The sequence below is a fragment of the Trichoplusia ni genome, chromosome 4, assembly GCF_003590095.1.
Source record: "Trichoplusia ni isolate ovarian cell line Hi5 chromosome 4, tn1, whole genome shotgun sequence".
Classification (NCBI taxonomy): Eukaryota; Metazoa; Arthropoda; class Insecta; order Lepidoptera; family Noctuidae; genus Trichoplusia; species Trichoplusia ni.
In genome coordinates, this window is record NC_039481.1 from 1,017,890 (window position 1) to 1,039,090 (window position 21,201).

The 21,201-nt window shown below is 35.1% G+C and overlaps 1 protein-coding gene across 1 annotated transcript in view; it reads right to left on the reverse strand.

Moving 5' to 3' along the window:
* Positions 1-21,201, reverse strand: part of LOC113492458 (neurexin-1) — a 169,168-nt gene that overhangs the window by 128,443 nt on the left and 19,524 nt on the right. The window contains exons 2-3 of the mRNA XM_026869907.1: positions 12,881-13,275; positions 11,366-11,499 (exon numbers count right to left, since the gene is read on the reverse strand). Of these exons, the coding sequence (XP_026725708.1) occupies positions 11,366-11,499; positions 12,881-13,213 (467 nt within the window). The 5' untranslated portion in view covers positions 13,214-13,275. The remainder of the gene's footprint in view (positions 1-11,365; positions 11,500-12,880; positions 13,276-21,201) is intronic.

Consider the following 21,201-nt stretch of genomic DNA (forward strand, 5'->3'; position numbering starts at 1 on the left):
TGTCCCGAAACTCAAATAAAGGGGTCTTTTCAATGGTGTTCCGGAGCACGCTAATAACAAAACATATTTTCCCGCCACAAATCACGGAAACCGCCAAAATCCGTAAGAGAAAGGGCCTTTCCTTTTGTTCGAGATTGGTACAAAATGTTCGCGAAATAAGAATATAAATCGTGGTGACAGCTAGCGTTAAGCGATCGGGACTCCGGCAGTTAAACTCTAAATTGAGGTGAATGAACTCGGAAAAATGTTGATGGTCAATTCCACTTTATTTATTGAAACTAGGATAGTATCCAGTGACCAACGGCGTGGTTAGTGAGGCCAAATCCTGAATTTTACTATTTTTAAATCTACGAAAGAGCTCATTCTATCACGTTCCACTTCTGGACATAAGGACCGGTCCTTTGCCCTCCAAATTCGTGACATTTTCTAATTTTCCAAAACAAAACAAAATTTATGTTGGTAGGATAAATGATGACAGAGAATATAATAAAATTAGATTCACTTTTCTACGGTGGGTATACCACCTACGCAAGTCGAGACCCTAGACACACTTAGCTTTGTAGGTTGTATCGGCAAGTAAACAATGTCAAAGTTGCATGTCTCAAAATTCTATTCACATCTAAATGTCTTGTATGTCTGAAGTTATGAATATACATATTACATTTTTAAAGAAGATAATTGTTTCAATTGCTTTTTGATTTTTTAGTCATGATCCTCGAACTTTGGGTCTAGGGTTCTTTTCCATCTTTTAATAATTTTCAAGAAATAATGTAATATTTTTGTGTAATAAAGTTGGCGATAAAAAAAATCTAGGTTCATTTAAAGGCTAAACTGACTCATTCTTGGTTTATTGTTTGATCTGTAAGAGCCTAACAAATCAGTCGGGCTTCCGCTCACAAATCACAGCGCAACAATGCGCCGAATTTCGCGAGATAGCTTTTTGTTAGCAGAATAAGTTGACTCCAATGTTGGTCATACATGCTTGCCAATGCATATGATTGTAACTGTCTAGTATGCAATTCGAAGTTAATTAAGACATGTTATTTTTACAGTATTGTTTTTTTTTTAACAGTCTTTGCAGTCACGATGGGTCATAGAGACATATTATGGAGACAAAGTACAAATTTTGGTGGCGCCAAAAAAAAATTGGAAAGAAAAAGAAAAACACGTAAATGTAATTTTCACAAAGTCCAATACTCATTAATAATAATATTGGGGTCAAAACAACTCAAATACCGCCAACGAACCGACGCGGCGACGGCCAACAATACCACAAGACCCGAAGGACCGCCTTTGTTTATAGAGAAACATTGGCACCAATGTTGGAAACTGTTGGTTGTTTGTGTACGATGGTTATTGTCTAGATAGAAGTCGTAATTCATATTAACTGTTTACTGTTTGGACGCGAAGGGAAGGCCGTGAATCAACGTGAATGGCTAAGTAACAATCTACTTAAAGTTTAGAACATTCTCGAATCGAGTTGATGTTGTTGTTGGAAATTAATAGTGTCTGATCTTATCGATATCTGTTAACTATTAGTATTATTGAAATTGATTAAGTAAAACTATACTTATAAGATTTGTAAATAAATTTACATCGAAAACTGTAACGAAATGATACCATATCCTATGATTGTACTATTTCATAAAATGCTTACCGGAATTTCGACGCCCTAACTTCAAATTCGTGCAAAGGATTCCTCCTAGATTATAATTTAGCAGCACATAGTAAACAGAACATATTGAGCTCCAAAGGACCGGCTACAAAGGACTGAGTCCAAAAGGACCAATCCTAATAGCTACCAAATCTGATTGGTGTACTAATGAAAAGCGCTCGAGTGCAGTTGCCAGCCGTATTATGTCGTTCGATTGCTCCGAGTGGCAATCTTGCATAGCTAGTGCACGTTTACTGATTACTTAGCAGCTAATATTTTAGTGTTCGGACACTACTCTGTGTTAGCTATCAGTGCGAGTGAATGCTCAAGGGTGAACTAGGATGTTTTACTGTTGAAGCACCTATAACCACTAATTTCCTGTTCAAAGTTAATACTGTTAGTTACATTATCAGTCCAACTATTGGTCCATCGAGTCCAAACTCGTAAAGGCCAATTCCAAAACTATGATTTACATCAGTGGGTCCGTGGGGCGCAAAACTAATTTTACGGTTGTTTCCCTGTCACATTGTCTTCATAATGCGAGCACAAATCACGTTGGAAATTACATCGCATTTGTTGGAATAGGTAAGCGGTAAACGTACATTTATTTGTGACCAAAGGACCGGGTTTTATTTATTTGCGGCAATTCGAGCAACATAAATAAATGTGTCATCTTTTGTGCTATTCAGAGAAGACAACCAATCCCGCGTGGGATGTTATGTGTTATTTCACTGTATAAGACAATTATGCTTACGTAATATATGATATTCGTAAAAGGTTATTACTTCTATAGCTCGTATTTTCTGTAATGTAATGGGACCTTCCAAATAAGTTCAGAACAAAAGCTTGATATAGAGAAATATTACAGTTCCGGGTGAGAGTCGTCAACTGACTACATGTATACAGCATTTGTTTTTCTTACCAATAAATTCAGCATATTTCAGAACTAAACGGCTCTTAATATATAAACAAATATTTTTAAATAACTTTTCAATTAATCTGAAACCTTTTGCCCGAAATAGTTTTAAATTAGTAATTCAATTTGAATCTATGTAGAGATGCGGGTAAGTTATGTGTGTGAGCAGCGCACCGCAAGCGTGGAATCAATATCTACGAGTATCACACACACAGTTGGTTCAGGTGGTGTGCAAGGCCAGAGGATCAGACGTGATCTTTTGAGAATGGCACGGATTTGAGGATCGTTAAGTTTTTGTTGCATCAATTGTAGAGTTCGAAATATTTTTTTAAGATTACTATTTTAATTAGGAATATATTTTTACTATGTTTGACCTTTTCTGATGAAGAAGAAATAGAATATAATAAGTTAAGAAGATTTTAGAATGTTTCATAGTTTTATATGAAAAGTGATCCTCACTATAAATAGTGGTTACTAACTAAATTCCTAATTACAATTTAAGATGAAATAATTTAAACAAAAATAACTTCGAAAAAAAAAGTTATAACTTATGAGAGTTAACTCATTTAACCATACTTTACACCTGATCTAAGTTTATATCAGAACTCAATTTGTGGCCCACTTCTAACTGCCGTATCGATTCGAAGTTGCAAATCCAAACTTAGTTTTGAGGTCGTTGTAAGATTGGCACACCTACACTCAAACATTTAAATGGTAGAGCCGCCTACGTGCGACTCATAGAGATAAAATGTGGGTGTGTGAACGTACACCTTTCCCGATTTTATTGATAGTGGCGTCACATAGGTTGCTGTTCGGTAAATTGTGGGAGTATACAAGATTTTCCTTTTTATAGTAGCAAAAAGGTTTGTCAATGAATGAAAATAGTTACCGAGATACGTATATCTAAGGTAAAGTATGAACTTTGGAATTGTTAGTTAAGAGTCCTTGTTATAAATTGCTACTTTAGAACATGTGTACTGCAAATAAAGTAAATGGATCATAAGTCAAAAGATCCTAAACACATCTCAACGATTACTACTAAAAGTAAACAAAACTTAAAGTCGAACAAAAGGACCAACGCTAGTTTTCACAAAGTAGTTTCTAGAGAGGACTGATCTCGATATGGCCTCATCAGTAATACTCCTTGGCCCAGTTGTCGGGGCCAATCGAGGTCACTGTATCCTTTCTCCGCAGTTTCTTTGTAGTTGTAGTTTACAAAACAACTGAATATAGAATCGCTGTTCAACAGGGAGATCTTGTTAAGTAAATCAATTTAAAAGTTTTTAATTTTAAATTCGAATGTAAAGAAGAGCAATTGCAATCACAGCAAACATTTAAATTACTAATTAATAAACTGACTCGGATTATCAATTAATAAATATGACCATAAATGGCTCTAGTCAAAACCCAGGCTAATAATTATTACTAGATATTTCAATTTCAGTGAAATGAAATACTGCCTATGACAGTCTACCTACATGTTTCTCAAGACGTAAATAACACATAACAAGCTTCGCCAGATTTCGTACCTAAGGACCAATGTAACATCAAACCAATTACTACAGCAGATTAGGGTTATCGAGTCACCTCTAATATCGAGCGATTAAACAGCTCGGATAATCGACGTCGATCGTAAGACCGTTTGTCAGTCGCGTCTCTCTAAGCCGACAATTTATGCGAAGTACGACAGGTGTTACCAACTATTGTCGTTCCCATGACGTTATATTCGGATTTATGTGTGCGCTATGTTATCCCTCAGTTTGACTATTGAGATAAATTGATCGTCGTTTGGTTTGTGAAAGGTGGCCGTAAACAGTGATTTTGGGATCGTCTTGAGATGTTGTGTTTGCCAAAATGTATATTGTGATTAAGATCGCTATTGTTGGGTAAAGTAGGTCACACTACGGTGTGCGGCACTAAATGACAGGATGATGAAATTAGTGAAACATATTGTAGCACTTTACGAAAAAGAAACTCGTATCATAACTTTGAATGTTTTGAGTGCGTATAATACATTCTAATAGCGCTCATAATCTAAAAACAAGAAACAAGCATAAAACTTAATGCCACACTCCATATAACTTCACAAAATCGAAGCATTTCCGTTATTACGTAACAACTTTCCCAAGAATGTGAAATGCCATTTCAAAATCAAAGTCAGCTTCATAAATTGGGTACGTAACATTGAACTCGGTAACGTACCAATGTTATGTGCAAACCAACATAACTTAGCGTCACAATTCGGAGGCAATAAACCCAATACCGGCTACGGTGTAGACAGCGCTACGACGTAGTTATGTAATGCTACGTCGATTGCTACGCGTAGGCGTTGTACGCTCTATCTGACGGTTTTTTTGTTTCGTGTTTTTAGTTTGAAGTTTTTGAATTGATTTTTTTAGGAAATGGTTTTTTTGTTCTAAGTATTATTGATGCTAGTAATACAAGGTCTACGAAACCTTTAAATTGTCAAATTAATCAAAAGCAATAACACGTTTACCTTTATTGTATACCTATAAACATTAACCTACATAAAGATTTTTAATAAAAGTTAAAACCTAACGTTACCGTATAATATTACAACCTAATAAACTATACTACCTAAGCCTTTTACATTACAATAGATCTAAACTGCGATAGCATTTTTATTAACAAACATTAAAAATCGATTCAGCCCCGAAAAACTAAAGGTTCAACCTATTAAAACGAAACATTTGCAAAAAGTGGTTAACAAAAGACTAAGTGGGTCAGATTTGAACCTTCGACCTTCAGACAGAAAGCTTTATAGCCTACTTCCAATCTATTGTTAGTCTACTTTAACTAAGCTGCTTTCGTCACCTGATTGGCACGAGGAACTAAACGTATACTAGAAAACCCAAAAAATAGAACTGATTGAGGAAGAGAGACGTAGCTACAGACAGTGTAGAGAGCTATCTCGCTCCCACAATTACACCATTTGTACTTTAAGGGCATATGGTGCAAGCTGAACTAGATTTTATTCGTGGGCACGACTCTATTTTTCATATTATGACGTTACACACTTAATTTCTGTAAGGAGAACACGTTAGTCTTCGATTAAGGTCATCATTACATCAAAAGAACCTCATTTCTGACAACTATCGAACCAATATCGAAAGTGATCGAGATTAAAAATATGATAAAATAGGTTTTTGTAAAGTATTGGAACCATTAACAATATTAACCTTTACACTTCGAACGTTTTCCGTTGAAAATATATTTCGAATGATTTAAATCATTTTTATTCTGATTTTCTGAATATCATAAGAATCTAAGAAAAACATGACTTTGACAACGCCAAACCAATATTTGTCAAGGACAAATCAATGTGTAAAGAAGTGATTACGATTACAAATATAAAAACAATACACAGTACGTAATAAAATGAAAGTAATTTTCGCTTAACTTACTGTCAAGAATCTAGATTAATTAGACTTACCGATTAAATAAACACTTAAAACAATTGCATTGATTTGCATCACTATTAACATTGAGCTACACAGGAAACACGCGACGTAACAATTTATTATTAAAATTACTAAAACAAAATTTACCTTTATTTTTATTTCTACCATTCGTGGAAGCTATCGATTTAATAATGGTAGGTTTTGTGATCGATATCCAGTGGCGTGCCGTGTGATTAATTCAGACCTCATGTTATGTCGACGACCGTAACTTTGACCTTCAATAGATTGTTTATTACTTAGATGAGACCGTGGATTCACTTGCTTTTATGGTACTATGGCCATTGGTTTACAGACTCTTATTTTAAGATAGATAATTCTAAGAGTCAGTTTTTGCCCCATTAATCTTTGAACTTTAATTTTTTTTTAATAGAAATTGCCTAAAATATTTTCTAAATAGGCTCAGTCGTTATGAAGACTACAGGTTTCTTACAAACAGACAGATTAAGCTTGTTATTAGGCACCAACATTGGGTAATATGGACCGTCTCTATATCGATGGTCACTGTATCGAAATCGACTTTATTTAATTAAATTGGTGTAATTTTCTAAAAGACCTTGTTTCACGTTTACTCACTTTGGTGAAAACAACATAAAAAATATTGTCACAACATTTAATTTTTATGGCAATTTTAGTATATTAATGTAAGTGATATAAATCTATTTAAATCTTGCTCAAGCTATTAAAGTTCCCAGGGGCCTCATAACATACATCAAAGCCTGTAGCTATCCACTCAATATTTGCCTACAAATGGGATACTTCGACAAATGCTCATTGAAGTACAATTTATTATTAATGTTGATCTTGCATCACCTGCTTAAATAGAACTTTTCCGGGTGTTGAAGAGAGACAGCGAGCTAAATGATGTAGACCCTTACTTTGGGAGTCAAAGGTACAGGCCGCCAGCGGGATAGTCCGAAAGGGATTCCGTGGCCCCAGTACAAAAACGGCAAAGAAAGCAGCACGGGTGTTAAGTTTACACTCCCTTCTGCTTAACCCAAAGTGGAAGGAGTAAAATTACATAGTTTCATAAACGTTATTCAAGTTTCAGTTAAAATCCGGGACTAAAATATAGGCTCTATCTATAACTTTCTATTGTAGATTCCCGTTTACATTTTGCTCTTTTTCAAAGATTTTTGCTAGTAGGGCATAGTTTTGTTGCACGAGCATATATATTATAATAAAATTGAATGCGCAAGTTCCAAGAAGATTTCTCAACCTTAATTCCGATAAAAATATTTCAATTCTCGCGATAAAAGATAAAAGGCTGCCTCTCATTCCTCCGAAGGAATATTAAATTACTAGTTTTAAATATTTAATAAGACAAGCGAACACGTCAGATGTCACGTCTCGCGACTCCAAGGACCAACTCCCAAGTAATATACTTCTGTATAATCTACTCAATTGATATGAAATAAGATTAATCTTAATTCAATTTATTTTTGATTGAACATATTAAACTTGGTTTACGTAAAGGTCATACAGTTGTTTGAATAGACAAGCTTTTTTCCTTTTTGATACTTGAAGAGCAATTAGAATTAAATTGTAACATCAACTTAAAATATCTGCAGCTATATGACCTGAATTAAAAGAGTTCATCAAATTAAATCACATATGATCCCAACAAATTTCAAAAATTCTTATTTGTACCAAAAATTATATTAGATAAGCAACGAAATTCGTCACTATTCCAAAGTCGTAAGATTACACACAATACCTCAATACCCAAATGGAGCCTATCAACAGACCTTTTCTTACAAAAAAAATATAGCATTGTCAACACAATAGCCGTGACCTTACCCGCTAAGGAGTCAGGACACGTATCTGGTCCTAATAGGTCCTTCGATACGCAGAGAAGCCCTTAACAAAGGGCTAGATGTGACGAATACTAACAAAAATGTGTACTAGTGTGATCTCACTATTTTCAGGTTAAAGGCTAGTTTTACCTACATAAATAAGAAAATCCTTACCTTTAGAAAAGTCTTTCATTGTAAAGAGCTAAACTAAATTTATTGATTTATTCCTAGCTACATGTCAGACTCATATTTTTACTACTTCAATTTTTTACTGAACTACTAAATTTTATATTCTAAAATAGATTATTTTTTGTACTTTTGCCCTTAATAGTGACGAATGTCAAATGTAATCTAGAATAAATTTCAATCGCGTCGCTCTCGAATCGAAATATACTAGACTAACGGTTTTCGACACACCAATTAACTGAATAGCCACCCATAACCCTCAATGCATTCGTTACTTTAAAATATTCGCTTCAATTCAAACCTTAACACAAAAAATCTAAAGTGTAAATTTGAATGAGCCGATATATTTGAAACTTTTCCATACGAATTTCAACTTTAGCGTAGTGGCCTAAGAGTTCAAGTTTGTAATGTATGTGCTCAGAAAAAGATCGTATTGGGAAAATACGAGATTCGATTGGTAAATCTGTGATCGTTGCGAGTTTACCGATTAGAGTAATGGCGTATTCTGAATGTTGTTTTGTAATTGTTAAATAGTTGGAGTTGTTTGTTACTCATGTGAAATTCTTCGCCACTTTAGGAACGATGCATAGAAGAGCAATGGTCGTCGTATAAATTTGTTTTTCGAAATTATTTAACTCATTTTTAAGAAAATTTATTTCGATTGTGCTGTTTTTTTTAGTACGCCTAAATCACTTTTTGGTGTATGAGTATGCAATCTATACTAATATATAAAGCTGAAGAGTTTGCTTGTTTGTTTGTTTGAACGCGCTAATCTCAGGAACTACTGGTCGAAATTGAAAATCTTTTTGTGTTGAATAGACCATTCATCGAGGAAAGCTTTAGGCTATAAACCATCACACTGTGACTAATAGGAGCTAAGGTATAATGGAAAATGTGAAAAAAAAAACCGGGCAGGTATACCTAAATCATAACTTATATCTTCTAACCACGGGGTCAAATACCTGCAGTCTCATCAGTTAGGGAAGTAAAATGAAAATAAATTTACTAACTGTAACGAATCAACAACCCCATGTACATTCCCCAGAAGTCGAAGTCCTTCAGTCCTAAGATGCAAGTTACATAACACACGAACGGTTAACTACAACTCTAAGCCCAGTTAACTAATCGCAATTAACTAAAAGCAAGTGTAATCTCTCAATTTGTTCACAACTTATCCGTCAGTTAGGATTGAACTCAGTTTAACCGTTGGTTTTGTTCCTTTTATCTCAGGATTATTATAGTATGTGTATTGTTTAGAGTTTGAATGGGTGTAATCTTTGATATTTTTTTACATTTAGCTACACATGGATGATCATGTGTTTATTTATTTATTTAAAGTTTCATTAAATGTTTACCGAATATTAAAAATATGTGAACGAGTTAATCCAGAACGACAGACCATAAAATTTCTTTAAAACGTATGCCATATGCATACGACTGGTAAATTTGTAAGAAGTAGGAAAAATGATGTTTTCGTGGATCAGGGAATCGATCTCGCGACATGTCGCGCACTGTGGGTTTGGCATGGTTATCAACCCTTCGGCTATTCTGGCAATCAATAGTTAAGTATAACGCAGAATATAATTTTTATACCTTTACTCTGAAAAAACTAGACCGTTACACGAAAAATGTGCATTAAAATGTCGCTTCAATTACAGTATTGTGTAGTTTTATAAAATACGTGATCTACATCGCATACGTGAATTAAATTCTACCAAATACGTTACATTCGGACGAAATTCCAAAGCGCTTGATTGTTCAATTTGAAACATTTTGTTTTTTTAGGTGAAGCGACGAGCGAATGATTTCATGTACGCACGACTTACTGATTTCGGAGGGTAGAGTTATATTGTTTTATTAAACTATGAATCAGACTTTATGTTAAATTAAATATGCTGTACAGATATTGTTATCATTTTAGGCATATTTTATCTTTTTATACAATAAATTAATAAAGAAAGAGCTACAATACTAGTTTTGATTTTTTAATTTTAACTGTTTATACATATAGTTATAGTAAAACAAACCGATTTTATAATTTTGAAATTAACTTTTCGCTAAACTAAGATATCTCGTGATAATCAAACAAAATATTGTCATTTTTCTTCTCGTTACAAAATAGCACGGTGACTGTAATGTACTTATACTTACATTATATGTAAACAGACTTGGTGTCTGATTATCTAATCTATACTAATATATAAAGCTGAAGTGTTTGTTTGTTTGTTTGAACGCGCTAATCTCAGGAACTACTGGTTCGAATTGAAAAAATATTTTTGTGTTGAATAGACCATTCATCGAGGAAGGTTTTAGGCTGTGAAAATGTGGAAAAAACGGGAAAAATTCTAACTACGTGGACGAAGTCGCGGGCAACAGCTAGTAGGTAATACGCTTGTTCGAGACATTGTTAAGCATTTACTCTTACGTAATCTAAACTATTTATATGAATCCTATAAATTAGTTTTACAACATCAATTGTAACTTCACAATAACAGCTGTCGACAGGACACAAATGAGTGTTGGCTGTCAAGACAAATGTCAGTCGGCCAACGTTTGTATTAAAAGCTGATAGCCGAATTAATTAGTGATTACAAATTGTTCTTCATCACTAGTGGCTGGAATACAAAATGCTAGTTTTTGGTCTAGTGGTTAGTGGGTTCGATTTCTACCCATGAGAAATGTATATGAGTATGATATTTCTTTCTGTATCTCGGTATACCTAATAATGAAATAATTAATTAATATTTTTATCTGTTTTCAAGTGCTTACTGTTCTTTCTTATATTACCCTGCTATGTAATAGTCGTATATTCATTTTTTTTTAATATTCGCAACTTTATTAAGTCGTTGACCTCATTACAGCTAATATCACACGAAAGCAATCTCTTCATCCATGACTCAATTTACAAAACCCTAGCAATTAAACCTTTCTTGCGGATATAAAGTTTCCCTAGAAATCTCCGGCCTTATAGGCTTATGTGGGTCATTGACCCGAAAATGGCCGATAAAAATGTATATTACGAACTGGCACTTATTGCAGCACTATAAAACAATAATTCACAGATTAAATCGAATTTCTAGACTTGTGTAATGAAAGGTGAAACGATAAGGTCAAATTGCCGTATTTATTTAAAGTAGGTATTATATTTCCAAAAAACACGTGAGTTGATTAATGAAATATATTCGACCACGAAGCCTTGAAAATTGCTTTAATTTTTCGCATTAAACGAAATATCGAGGGGTTCAGTTTTAAGTGGTTGTTATCAATCACTGTACACGTGGTCCTTCGGTCCGCCCTAAATAAATATTATGTATGTGAAGGTGAAAGGACTCACGAGGGCGGGATCCCTCCGACGAACACGTCCGAGTTGCTGTTGAACTTGCCGAACACGAACTCCTTCCCTCGCGACGTTTTGCTCTGCGTTATGCTGTCCACTGTCAGGGAGGTGTGCTCGTCGCGACGTGCCACCTGGTGGAAAGAGGGACTTTGTTAATGTGCTAATTTTTAAACTAAGGAACGTTAGCGAGCGTTAACTAGTACTTTAGATTTCTGGTTCTTTAATCACATTCATTCCAAAAAGATTTTAGGTTTCCCTCCCAAATGGTAGGATCTAAGTACTATTTGAAGACTCCATCTGTCCATCCGTTTGAAACCGGGCTGTATCTCATGAACCGTGATGGCAACACAATTGTAATATGATATTATTAAGTGTATGTTACTTAAAAGCACTAACTAAAGACGACGCAAAACTTGCGAGTTACTAATACGATCTGTTTACAAAACACTAAAACCTAACTTTCTATAACCATCCACGATCTCTTCGGGAACAATTCCCAAAATAATTTTAAAGTGAAGAATTCTCCTACAGTAGAATATACCACTACATAACAATTGTATCTAGACACTCAGAACTATACTAGGCACTCTCTAAACCTATCTAGGAACGCTAAAAGTCGACACATTCGTACGTGACGTTTCGACGAAACACGGTACAAAATTTATTTTCTTAAGAAAACAAACGTCTCTTGAAAAATAAGAGCTTCTGAGTCCTTATGTAGGAACCAAGGAGTATCTAACTGCACTCTCAGATTACAAGGGAACAATGTTTGTTGGGACATGTCGTTTTGATGTCCTATGTAACTTCATATGCTAGCATGGAGCTGTTCTGTAAAGTTGTCTTTTTGGAAGTGGAAAGCATATTTTATTGCTTCGGCTTTTAGCATCATAATTATTCAGTCGAAATACAACTTAAAACCAGTTAATTTATAAATATTTTTCGATTGTGTTAAATTAATAAACGAACTTGATTGTTGTCTGTACCTTTTTAAATGTTTTAACAGAATAAAAGAAGAAGAAAATTTGGTAAAAGACTTTATCATTGATAAACGATCACGACCCAATAAACGTCTAATTTCACTATGCAATTCCACGACCTCATAAAATGTGATCAGTAAATTCCGATTTACAATAATTTACATGTCCATACATAAAATCGTGTAAAATTGAGAGGGTATTTTGACAGGACCTCATTATAAGGGCTTACAATGTGACGTCAACCGTTATCGCATTTTCGCGCCGATCCCAATGTATTTACTGGCGGCAACTTTATTAAAGGCCTTGTGAGCAGAAATGCCGAAGGGTTCAAGGTTCCCGTTTGAGGCATTGCCATACGTCATTCCTCAAATGTTCTGAACGCCTGGTATTAATTATTTGGGTACGAAATCTGAGGATAATCTCCACCACAGATATTGTGACGTAGTCTGGGGATTTCGGGAAAAACAACTAACCTAAACGATGTTACGAGATATGACAATGCTCTAGTTTTAAAATATGTAACTAGGTAACTCACCTGCACTTTATGCCAATGTCCATCATTAAGGTTGTTGCCAACTGTTATTATCTGAGCGCCGCCTCCCAAATTGTACCTCAGCCTCAACGCTCCGTTGACCAGTTTCAGTTCAAAAAAATCGTAAGTACCGCCGTCGTCTGTATACAAAACTAGACCGTTGGGCTGGTCAGTTTTGAACTCTAATTCGAGTGTGCCGTTGAGACCAGCGTTCCATTTGCGGAATTGCGAGTACGGGTTCTGTTTGTCGAGGACGAACGCGAAGTTTCTGTTGAAGGAGAGTGAGAGGAGGCAGAAGAGTACGTAGCGCATGGTGGCGACGTCGTCCGCGGGCATGGCTGAGCAACACGTCACGCGACGCCCCGACCCCCGCTCCGTCTGCGTTTCATCTCTTGCGGCTGGAACAACATTATTGAGATTACATTGTGGCTGTTCTTAGTAGTACTTTTTGTTTGGACTGATTTAAAGCTGTTGCCATTAAGTGTTTAAATTGATAAATAACGAACTTTCTAAAATATCTTTATTTTCAGGAGACTTTTTACTAATAGAGACAGTATAACATTAGTATTGTTCTAGCTTTACATATTTCAGCGGAGATTTAGGAATAATAAAGGAAGTATCAAAAAGCAGAATAAATGTATTATTTTCGTTCACCATGGTTCCTTAAAAATATACTTATAGGTATTTGATAGTACAGCAATAGTAGGATATTGTTGCCAGAAAATATTTCAGGGTTAGTCATGACAATAAAATTGGACTCAGAATAAAAAAATATTGATAAATGAAGTGTTCATTAATTATTCCCTTGTGGTACATGTCATTACAAACGGTAATAACCACTTTAAATGTCTTTTATTTCGATAAAAAAAAAAGATCGATACACAACGATGTAACATGTGAATTGAAACAGACTGCTTGGCTTCAATAATTAATTTATTGAATCGTTTCATTAGTTCAAAAGGTTTTCTTGTAAACAATACATTTTATTACAGTTGCTTTTATTTAAAAGGTATACATGAAAACAACGCTGGCAAGATAAATAATAACGAGTTTCTTTGATAGTGATTATCGTGGGAATGATTAATTATTAAATGATGCATTTATTTATCAGGATTGCGAGTCTAGTTCCGGAATCAACCGGAGTCCTTAATTATGAGCTGACGCGTAAGCTCAAATATGCGTGAGTAAACGATTATTCTTTATGAAGTTTCTTGCAATTCTTCTTCAAAGTGACTTGCATTACCCTTGTAACAATGACCTAAGATATACAGGGGAGGTCAAGCATATTCACGGCTAAATAACTTCACGAATTCTCATTAATATTCATCTATGAAAGGCTCACTAGGGGAATGACTGAAGGGTGTGTGGTCTTTCAGGTGTGGCCGAATCTAGATCCGAATAACTGTTTACTCATTTCTGTTCCTTTTATAACTTTTTCTAAAACTAGAGCTTTATTTTGTCCAAGTAGGTCGTGTTTATTGTAATTATTATGTATGTCTTTGACTATTTTGAGGCAATGAATGTTTGTTACTGACCTATTGTCTCCCACATAGTTCCTTAACTTTTTTTCTCAGCGTATACTGTTGAAAGTTTTGGAGATATTTTTATCATAATTATAAGTATTGAAAATTTTATAATAATATTGAATTGACCTTAATAGAGTCTGAAATGGTTCCATGGAAAATATACGTATATACGTATACTACGTAGGGAACAAAGAACTTGTACGAATAAATTGGATTCTTTTTTAAATACGACTCAGTTTTCATTATAAAAAGATAAAATCGATTTACATCAATGTTTGACGAGATTTTTTTACTATAGTAACAAATGTCTATAAATTAAACGCAATTTGAACTGCCAACTTGCAAAACAGGAAGGATTATTACAACTATAATTTATGTTGACATAGATATCGGCTGCCAACCACAAGTTTTTGGACATTTTACGGACACAACTTTAAATATACAAACATTAATTTGTAAAGCCATCTGGTGTACCTGCGTCACATAGTGCCTGACAGTAAAATCCCTTAGTCACGTATGGCTCCCATGGGAAACGCCGATCCTTTTCCAAACCATAAAATACTTCCCTTAAGGTAGGCAGAACACTAAACTGTGAATAGTGAATAGTTAGTCTGTTTTATGATTAATTTGAAGATAATAATTAACTATTCGAGTTTCTGTATGGGCGTATAGTAGACATCTGGGCTGAAGATATTGTGACGACCTCCGTGGTCGAGTGGCGCACGCACCGGTTTCAAGGTAACGCTAGCTCTGAGGTCCCGGGTTCGATCCCCAGTCGGGTCAATATAAAAAATCACATTTCTACATTGTCTCGGGCCTGGGTGTTTGTGGTACCTTCGTTGTATCTGAATTCCAAAACACAAGTGCTTATAGCAAAGAAGTAGCAAATATAAAATGTGGCTCCGCTGTCCATCTGTCTGTCAGTCTGTCTATATGACCGTCCGTCACCAGGCAGCATCTCGTAATCCGTAACAGCTAGACAGTTGGAATTTTCACGTATGATGTATTTCTGCTGGCGTTATAACTACTTACAGAATAAATGATTTCATTACATATCACAAATACTAAAAATAAATTACGAGGCTAAGTGACGTTGTTAGGGACATAAATTAGTTGAGTGACTAATAAATTAACTTTTCACATACGATTTGTATCTTTCGCCTGTTTGTACGAAATACTCAGTATTGTGAAACTGAATCGCTCTTATTCTAAATAGTCACCACCACTAATTTCACCACCATTTCGTAGATACATTTTCAGATTTTCTCTAGTATTTCATAAATGAGTTAAAACTTAATGCGCTTAATGTTTCTAAACGTTGTATGATGAGTTTCAAAACGAATTCACGTAAATATTCGAGGAAATTTCACTATTACTGTATTTAAAGGAAGTTTTAATGAGAGTAATTCGTAAGATTTATATGCAAATGCAATTAATGAACTTTTATTTCATACACAGTTTTCACAAACACGAACACAGGAAATTGGCACAAAGCAAACAGTTTCATAAAGTTTTATTAAAAAAACGTTCGAACCCTAAATTCTATTTTCAAACTAAAAACTCTGAATACGAGTTCCATTTTCAGAACAAACATCCGTACACCGTGAAGCATTTTAATCCCATTACACGCATAAACTGCACCGGCCAACGCCGATGCCACAGAATAGAAAATATCTGGAATAACAAAACACAGGCAAACGATTCGAGAAAAATAAATGTAACTTTAAGACATCTACTATCTAGTGCAGGTAAAAGGCACTTGGATCGCACAAAAGAGCTGCAGATGCAAGAAAGTAGGCCGACGGAAAACTGGAAATGAGACACGGGATGTTTGGATGCGGCACTTTGATGGGGAAATAATGACTCGTCCTAATGGCGTGGCCAACAAACTTCGTTAATTTTACAATGCCTTCTCAAAATAGTTTCCTACTCCTTGTATTGAATTAGTGCGGGTGTGCCTTGTATTCAATGGTTTAGAAAAAAAGGGAGTCCGGTTGTAGTTGAATGAATGGCCTAAAAACGGACTAATGTAGTGTTTTCAGATTGACCAAATAAAATGAATTCGCCAGACATTAGGGCAAACATTTGTATGTCGGCATCCGTATTGTGACGAAATACAGACATCGTAGACTATGTCTGAATCCAAATATCAGGGTTGTGTAACATTTAATCACAACTTCAATACTATTTCTTATATGCCTGTTTAATAAATATTTATTTTTCTATCAGAACAAATACGTAAGAAACACTAAAAGTAAATTATCCAGACAAAAGGGCCAGTAATAATATAGCTTTTTTTCAATTGTTCTTCTTCAATAAATACTTTCAAAGCAAACATATTCTGCGATTAAACACGCCAGCTTGAACAAACGATTGTACGAAATGTCTGTTTTTACACAACTTATACAAACATAAACACAAACAAACATTAACAAATGTTTGCTGATCGAAACTAAGTTTTATTAACGATGTTATTATGATTTTTATTTTGTTTAGTTTTAGACAGCTTTTTTTAATAAAAAAAAAACTAAGTCAACTGAGTAAAAAAATATTTCAGTTTTCAATTATAAAATTTACAAAATCACCGTCGACTATATTTTTTATAGTGCAATTCTCATTTTTTAACACTACTCGAACTCCGTAAATACCACTAAATTCGCAGTCAAAAAAAGCGGCAATTAATTTATGCCGTGTCCAAAACTTCTTGCGTGAACGGGTCATTCCGAGCGGGGAGCGCCCAGTCATCCCCGCGGAACGGAAACTTGGCACCGACCCCGGTTCCCACCGGTTCTAGTTGGTTTTTACCGGTTTTTACCGATTCCAAGCTGTTTTTTTCGACACGAGACGATTTTACCCGACGAATGATTTGACGTACTCTTACACTGAACTTCTCGATTTGTTGAGCGTGCTTTTTTAATTTTCGTCGAGTATTCCGCAGTCCCGGTTTTGAAATTGGAATCTGGTTTTCATTAATTGTATTCTTGCTTATTCATTGTTTGATATTAAGGTTATTTATCGGTTATAATTTTAATATTTTGAGAGTTTTTGAGTACTTAGTGTAGAACTGGAATATGATATTAAAATTACCAAACGACGTACCCTTGGCACACAGCCGCGCTATCGGACCGCTTACCGTGTAATCTTTTTGGGGTAGGATGTACTATGAAGCTAATGTTTGGTTCACAACTATGTACTTTATAACATCCTTTGTTAGTTGTGTACTTGAACTATATTGTATATTTTTCGTTTATTTAGAATCTGAATTCGAAATCTCTAACAAACCAAGTCTGGTAACAATGATGGGTTAAGGTTTTTTTACAATATTTGGGGTATTTACAGACATATCACGTTAAATAAAACGATAATTCATGCATATTTTGTTCATGTAAGATCCTTCTTTTTGGTAAGGCGGGGGAATCCTCATGAAAACCCACTCCCTCGGCGGAGGAAATGGGTAGTTTCAGACTCTTCCTGACTAAACCTGAATCACCGTGCTACGTCATCTGCGTAGTATGGCAATCTTTCATACAATTCTTTAATATCCTGTATTATCCGTATATCTAGGTTTACGACATCGAAGTTAAAATACATGAAGATTGAGTTTGCACTAGTTTCCAGGTAACGTCGAAATGTGTTTTGTCTCTAAGTCTTGGAACTTCCCGGTATCGGAAGATCTGATAAACACACCTCCTATTACATGCGGCTCTTCCAGGAAATATGATTATACTCTGTACCTGTATTAACAAGTCTCAGACCAGGATAGTTGACAGTGTGAAAGCGAGATAGCGCTCACTGTAGATAGCAACGTCCTGCTCGCACAACGGCAACTCTCATGGTAAAGGCCCAGAAAGATTGTTAAAGAAATTAAAAGTGATGATCATATTGTAAATTAAATAAAATACCCAAAACGTAATTGGTAACTACTCACATGGAATTCAAGGGCTTAATTGTTGTTGTAAATTGTTTGCGAGAATTGCGAAATGCCGTCATTATTTTTGCTAAATTCATTTAGTTCTAGTAGGTACTGGGTGCATGTTGCTGTAGAAAAATAATATGAAGTCTGAATTTCGAACATTTACGAGTATGTACGGCAAGGGATTACGTTATAAGAATTATAGAGCGAATGTCGCTATATGGGAATAATTTATAGAAACTGTCCCGTATTTGGGCCTTCATGAGTAATTTTGGTCAAAAGTTCATTGAAAAGACATCACTAATGTACCAAATAATACAAGAATCTCAACAGAATTCAATAAGTGCCTATAGTTTTTGCCTCGAAAGTAGTCAAGTACAAGCTAAATGTTTTATGGCTGTCATACATCTCGAGTGACCTCAAACGTTATTTCTCCCAACTATCGGAGTGGAGCACCCTTCCCTGGCAGAATCCTCACCAGACAAGTGCTCGACTAACTGTCGCCACCACAAACCGTAAATCATACCGCTTTACTCGCCAGTGTAAGTCACCAAGACTAAAACACGACACACGATATCACCGTCCCTTTCTCACCCACAATACTCGTATAATTCCGTCTTGCTCTTTCCATTTTGTAGCTCTTTTCTCGGCAACTTACGCTTGTAGTCTGTGTGCGAATGTACAAGTTTTTCTTAAGATAACTTGACTCTTTTGTCTCCTGTACAGTCGCGAGCAAAAGTCTGAAACATGTCGGCTCTTGGCGTTTAGTCTTTATTGTATTTTTCTTGTTGAGATATTTTGAATTGGACTATTGTGCATGGTTTAAACAGAATTTATAATACTTTAGTGCATTCGTTGTTGTGGTATGACGTCATCTCTTTTCCGGTGCCACGCTTAATTCAGTAGCTAGAATTTTATATTTAAAGTTTTCTTTTATCTGACTTAATAAAAAAGGACATGCAGTTTATACTCAAATTTAATCTTAACATTATAATATACTTAACAACTGAAACTTACAAAAGGTTTTAAATAAACTCTTCCTAGTTTACTTTTCACCTGTCTAGACTAGCTCCAAGGAACCATATCTCATCCTAAATAGCGTCCAGCAGTATATTTCATCATCTCCCCCCGGAGGACTTCTTATAGTTTTCAATTCGGACAAGCTTGGGGCCAAACGGACCAATAACATGGGATATAGATTACTCTACATCTCGTACGTGACATGTTTCCTATTCGAGGCCTCTTTTTATCCTTAATATCATAAGCGTAATGATTTATGTAACGGTATATAGGTGGAATACCGCAGAGGTTTGGGACGTGCCCTCATGTAATATGGACATAGTTTTTTAAGATAATATTATGAGGTCGCGGTGATCCCTTGGTAAAAATAGGCCACGTCTCAGAGGCGTAGTTAGGGATAACTAACGTTATTATGCAAGGTGTGGGAGCGGGACGGCAATATAATTAGTATGCTTATTACGGGTATTGGTTTCGACGTACGTGTTTGGTTTTCGGTGGCAAATATACTGCATTATGACAAAGAATTTCAAAAGCTATTTGCTACGTTTGGTCAACTTGTAGACAAACGGAATTCAACCGAATACCTTTTACTTGTATAATATAAAAAGACGAAGCGATCAAAAAGCGACTTCCTATCTGACCACTACACCTCATTTCATAGTGGAACGTAGTAATAACTTATACCACAATCAATATAAAAAAACAAGACGATTTTAAAATATAAATCTCTTAAATAATAAACAACAATTTTTCACAAAGGTTACTAAAACTGTATCTAACTATACATAAAGCCACACCGCTAGCACAACTCAGTTACAAAATCGTAAAGTTTAACTTCACCGCGAAACTTTTCAACCAAAAACGTTTGTATTGAAATACGTGGCAGCTTATCAATTCCCAACACCTGTGCCTGACTCACGAGCTCTCAAGCACGTCGCCATCGTGGGAAAGAGATGGCGTACTATATTACGAATAGTGCTGTCTCGCTTCCGACTTTAAGAGCTGATACTGAATTATTATATGCCTATGTATGGAGGCAATGGCTCGGAAGTAAAACTGCATTGGAGGTCATTTATGACCATAGTTCTAATAGAGCTTAGGTTATAATATAAACCGTTTGGTGCAGGACAGAATTAGGGAAATCCATTTGTTTTAGGATCGTTTGCCCGGTTTTTTTCAAAATAGTAATAATACTAGCCAGTAAATATCCCACTTCAGGTAACAGTTTTCTAATGTAGATTTTTTTTATCTGATACATTGTATTTTATAGGAAGTTCAAATAGTACACACATAGTTTTGTTGTAACCTAATAATGTAGCAAAATAATGCTACGAAAAACAATGATCGCGCTTAAACCGTCATGAGTCACATTTTTCACCAAAATTATGACAAACAAGGCTTTAGGAATAAAAAACACTGAATGAATCACTCGTCACTGAACATTGTCACAGTTCATAGAATTTCTGTATAAAATTTAACACAGGAAACGTTACTACGAATATGTGGACGTTGAAAGGTTTTCAGAATTTAAGTTACATTTCACCGCCAAAACTTTTTACTTATTGCCGAACTGATTTGCGTTAGTGTCAAATTACATATTTTATAGTTCGTTTAAATATTCTTAAAGGACTTAGTGTCAATGTTTCTCAAAATCCATTTTTTACAATATATTTTTAACACAAAATTCACCCTACTCACAATTTAATACGGGGCAACCTCGTTGGATAGTACTTTTGAGTTAGTAACCTATCACACACCCAAAATGTGGCTTGTGTTTGATAGCATCATTTCCAAAATCGATTCATCAAATCCTAAATTTACCCAATGTAACAACACAACCTCACAAATTTTATCATTTCATAAAG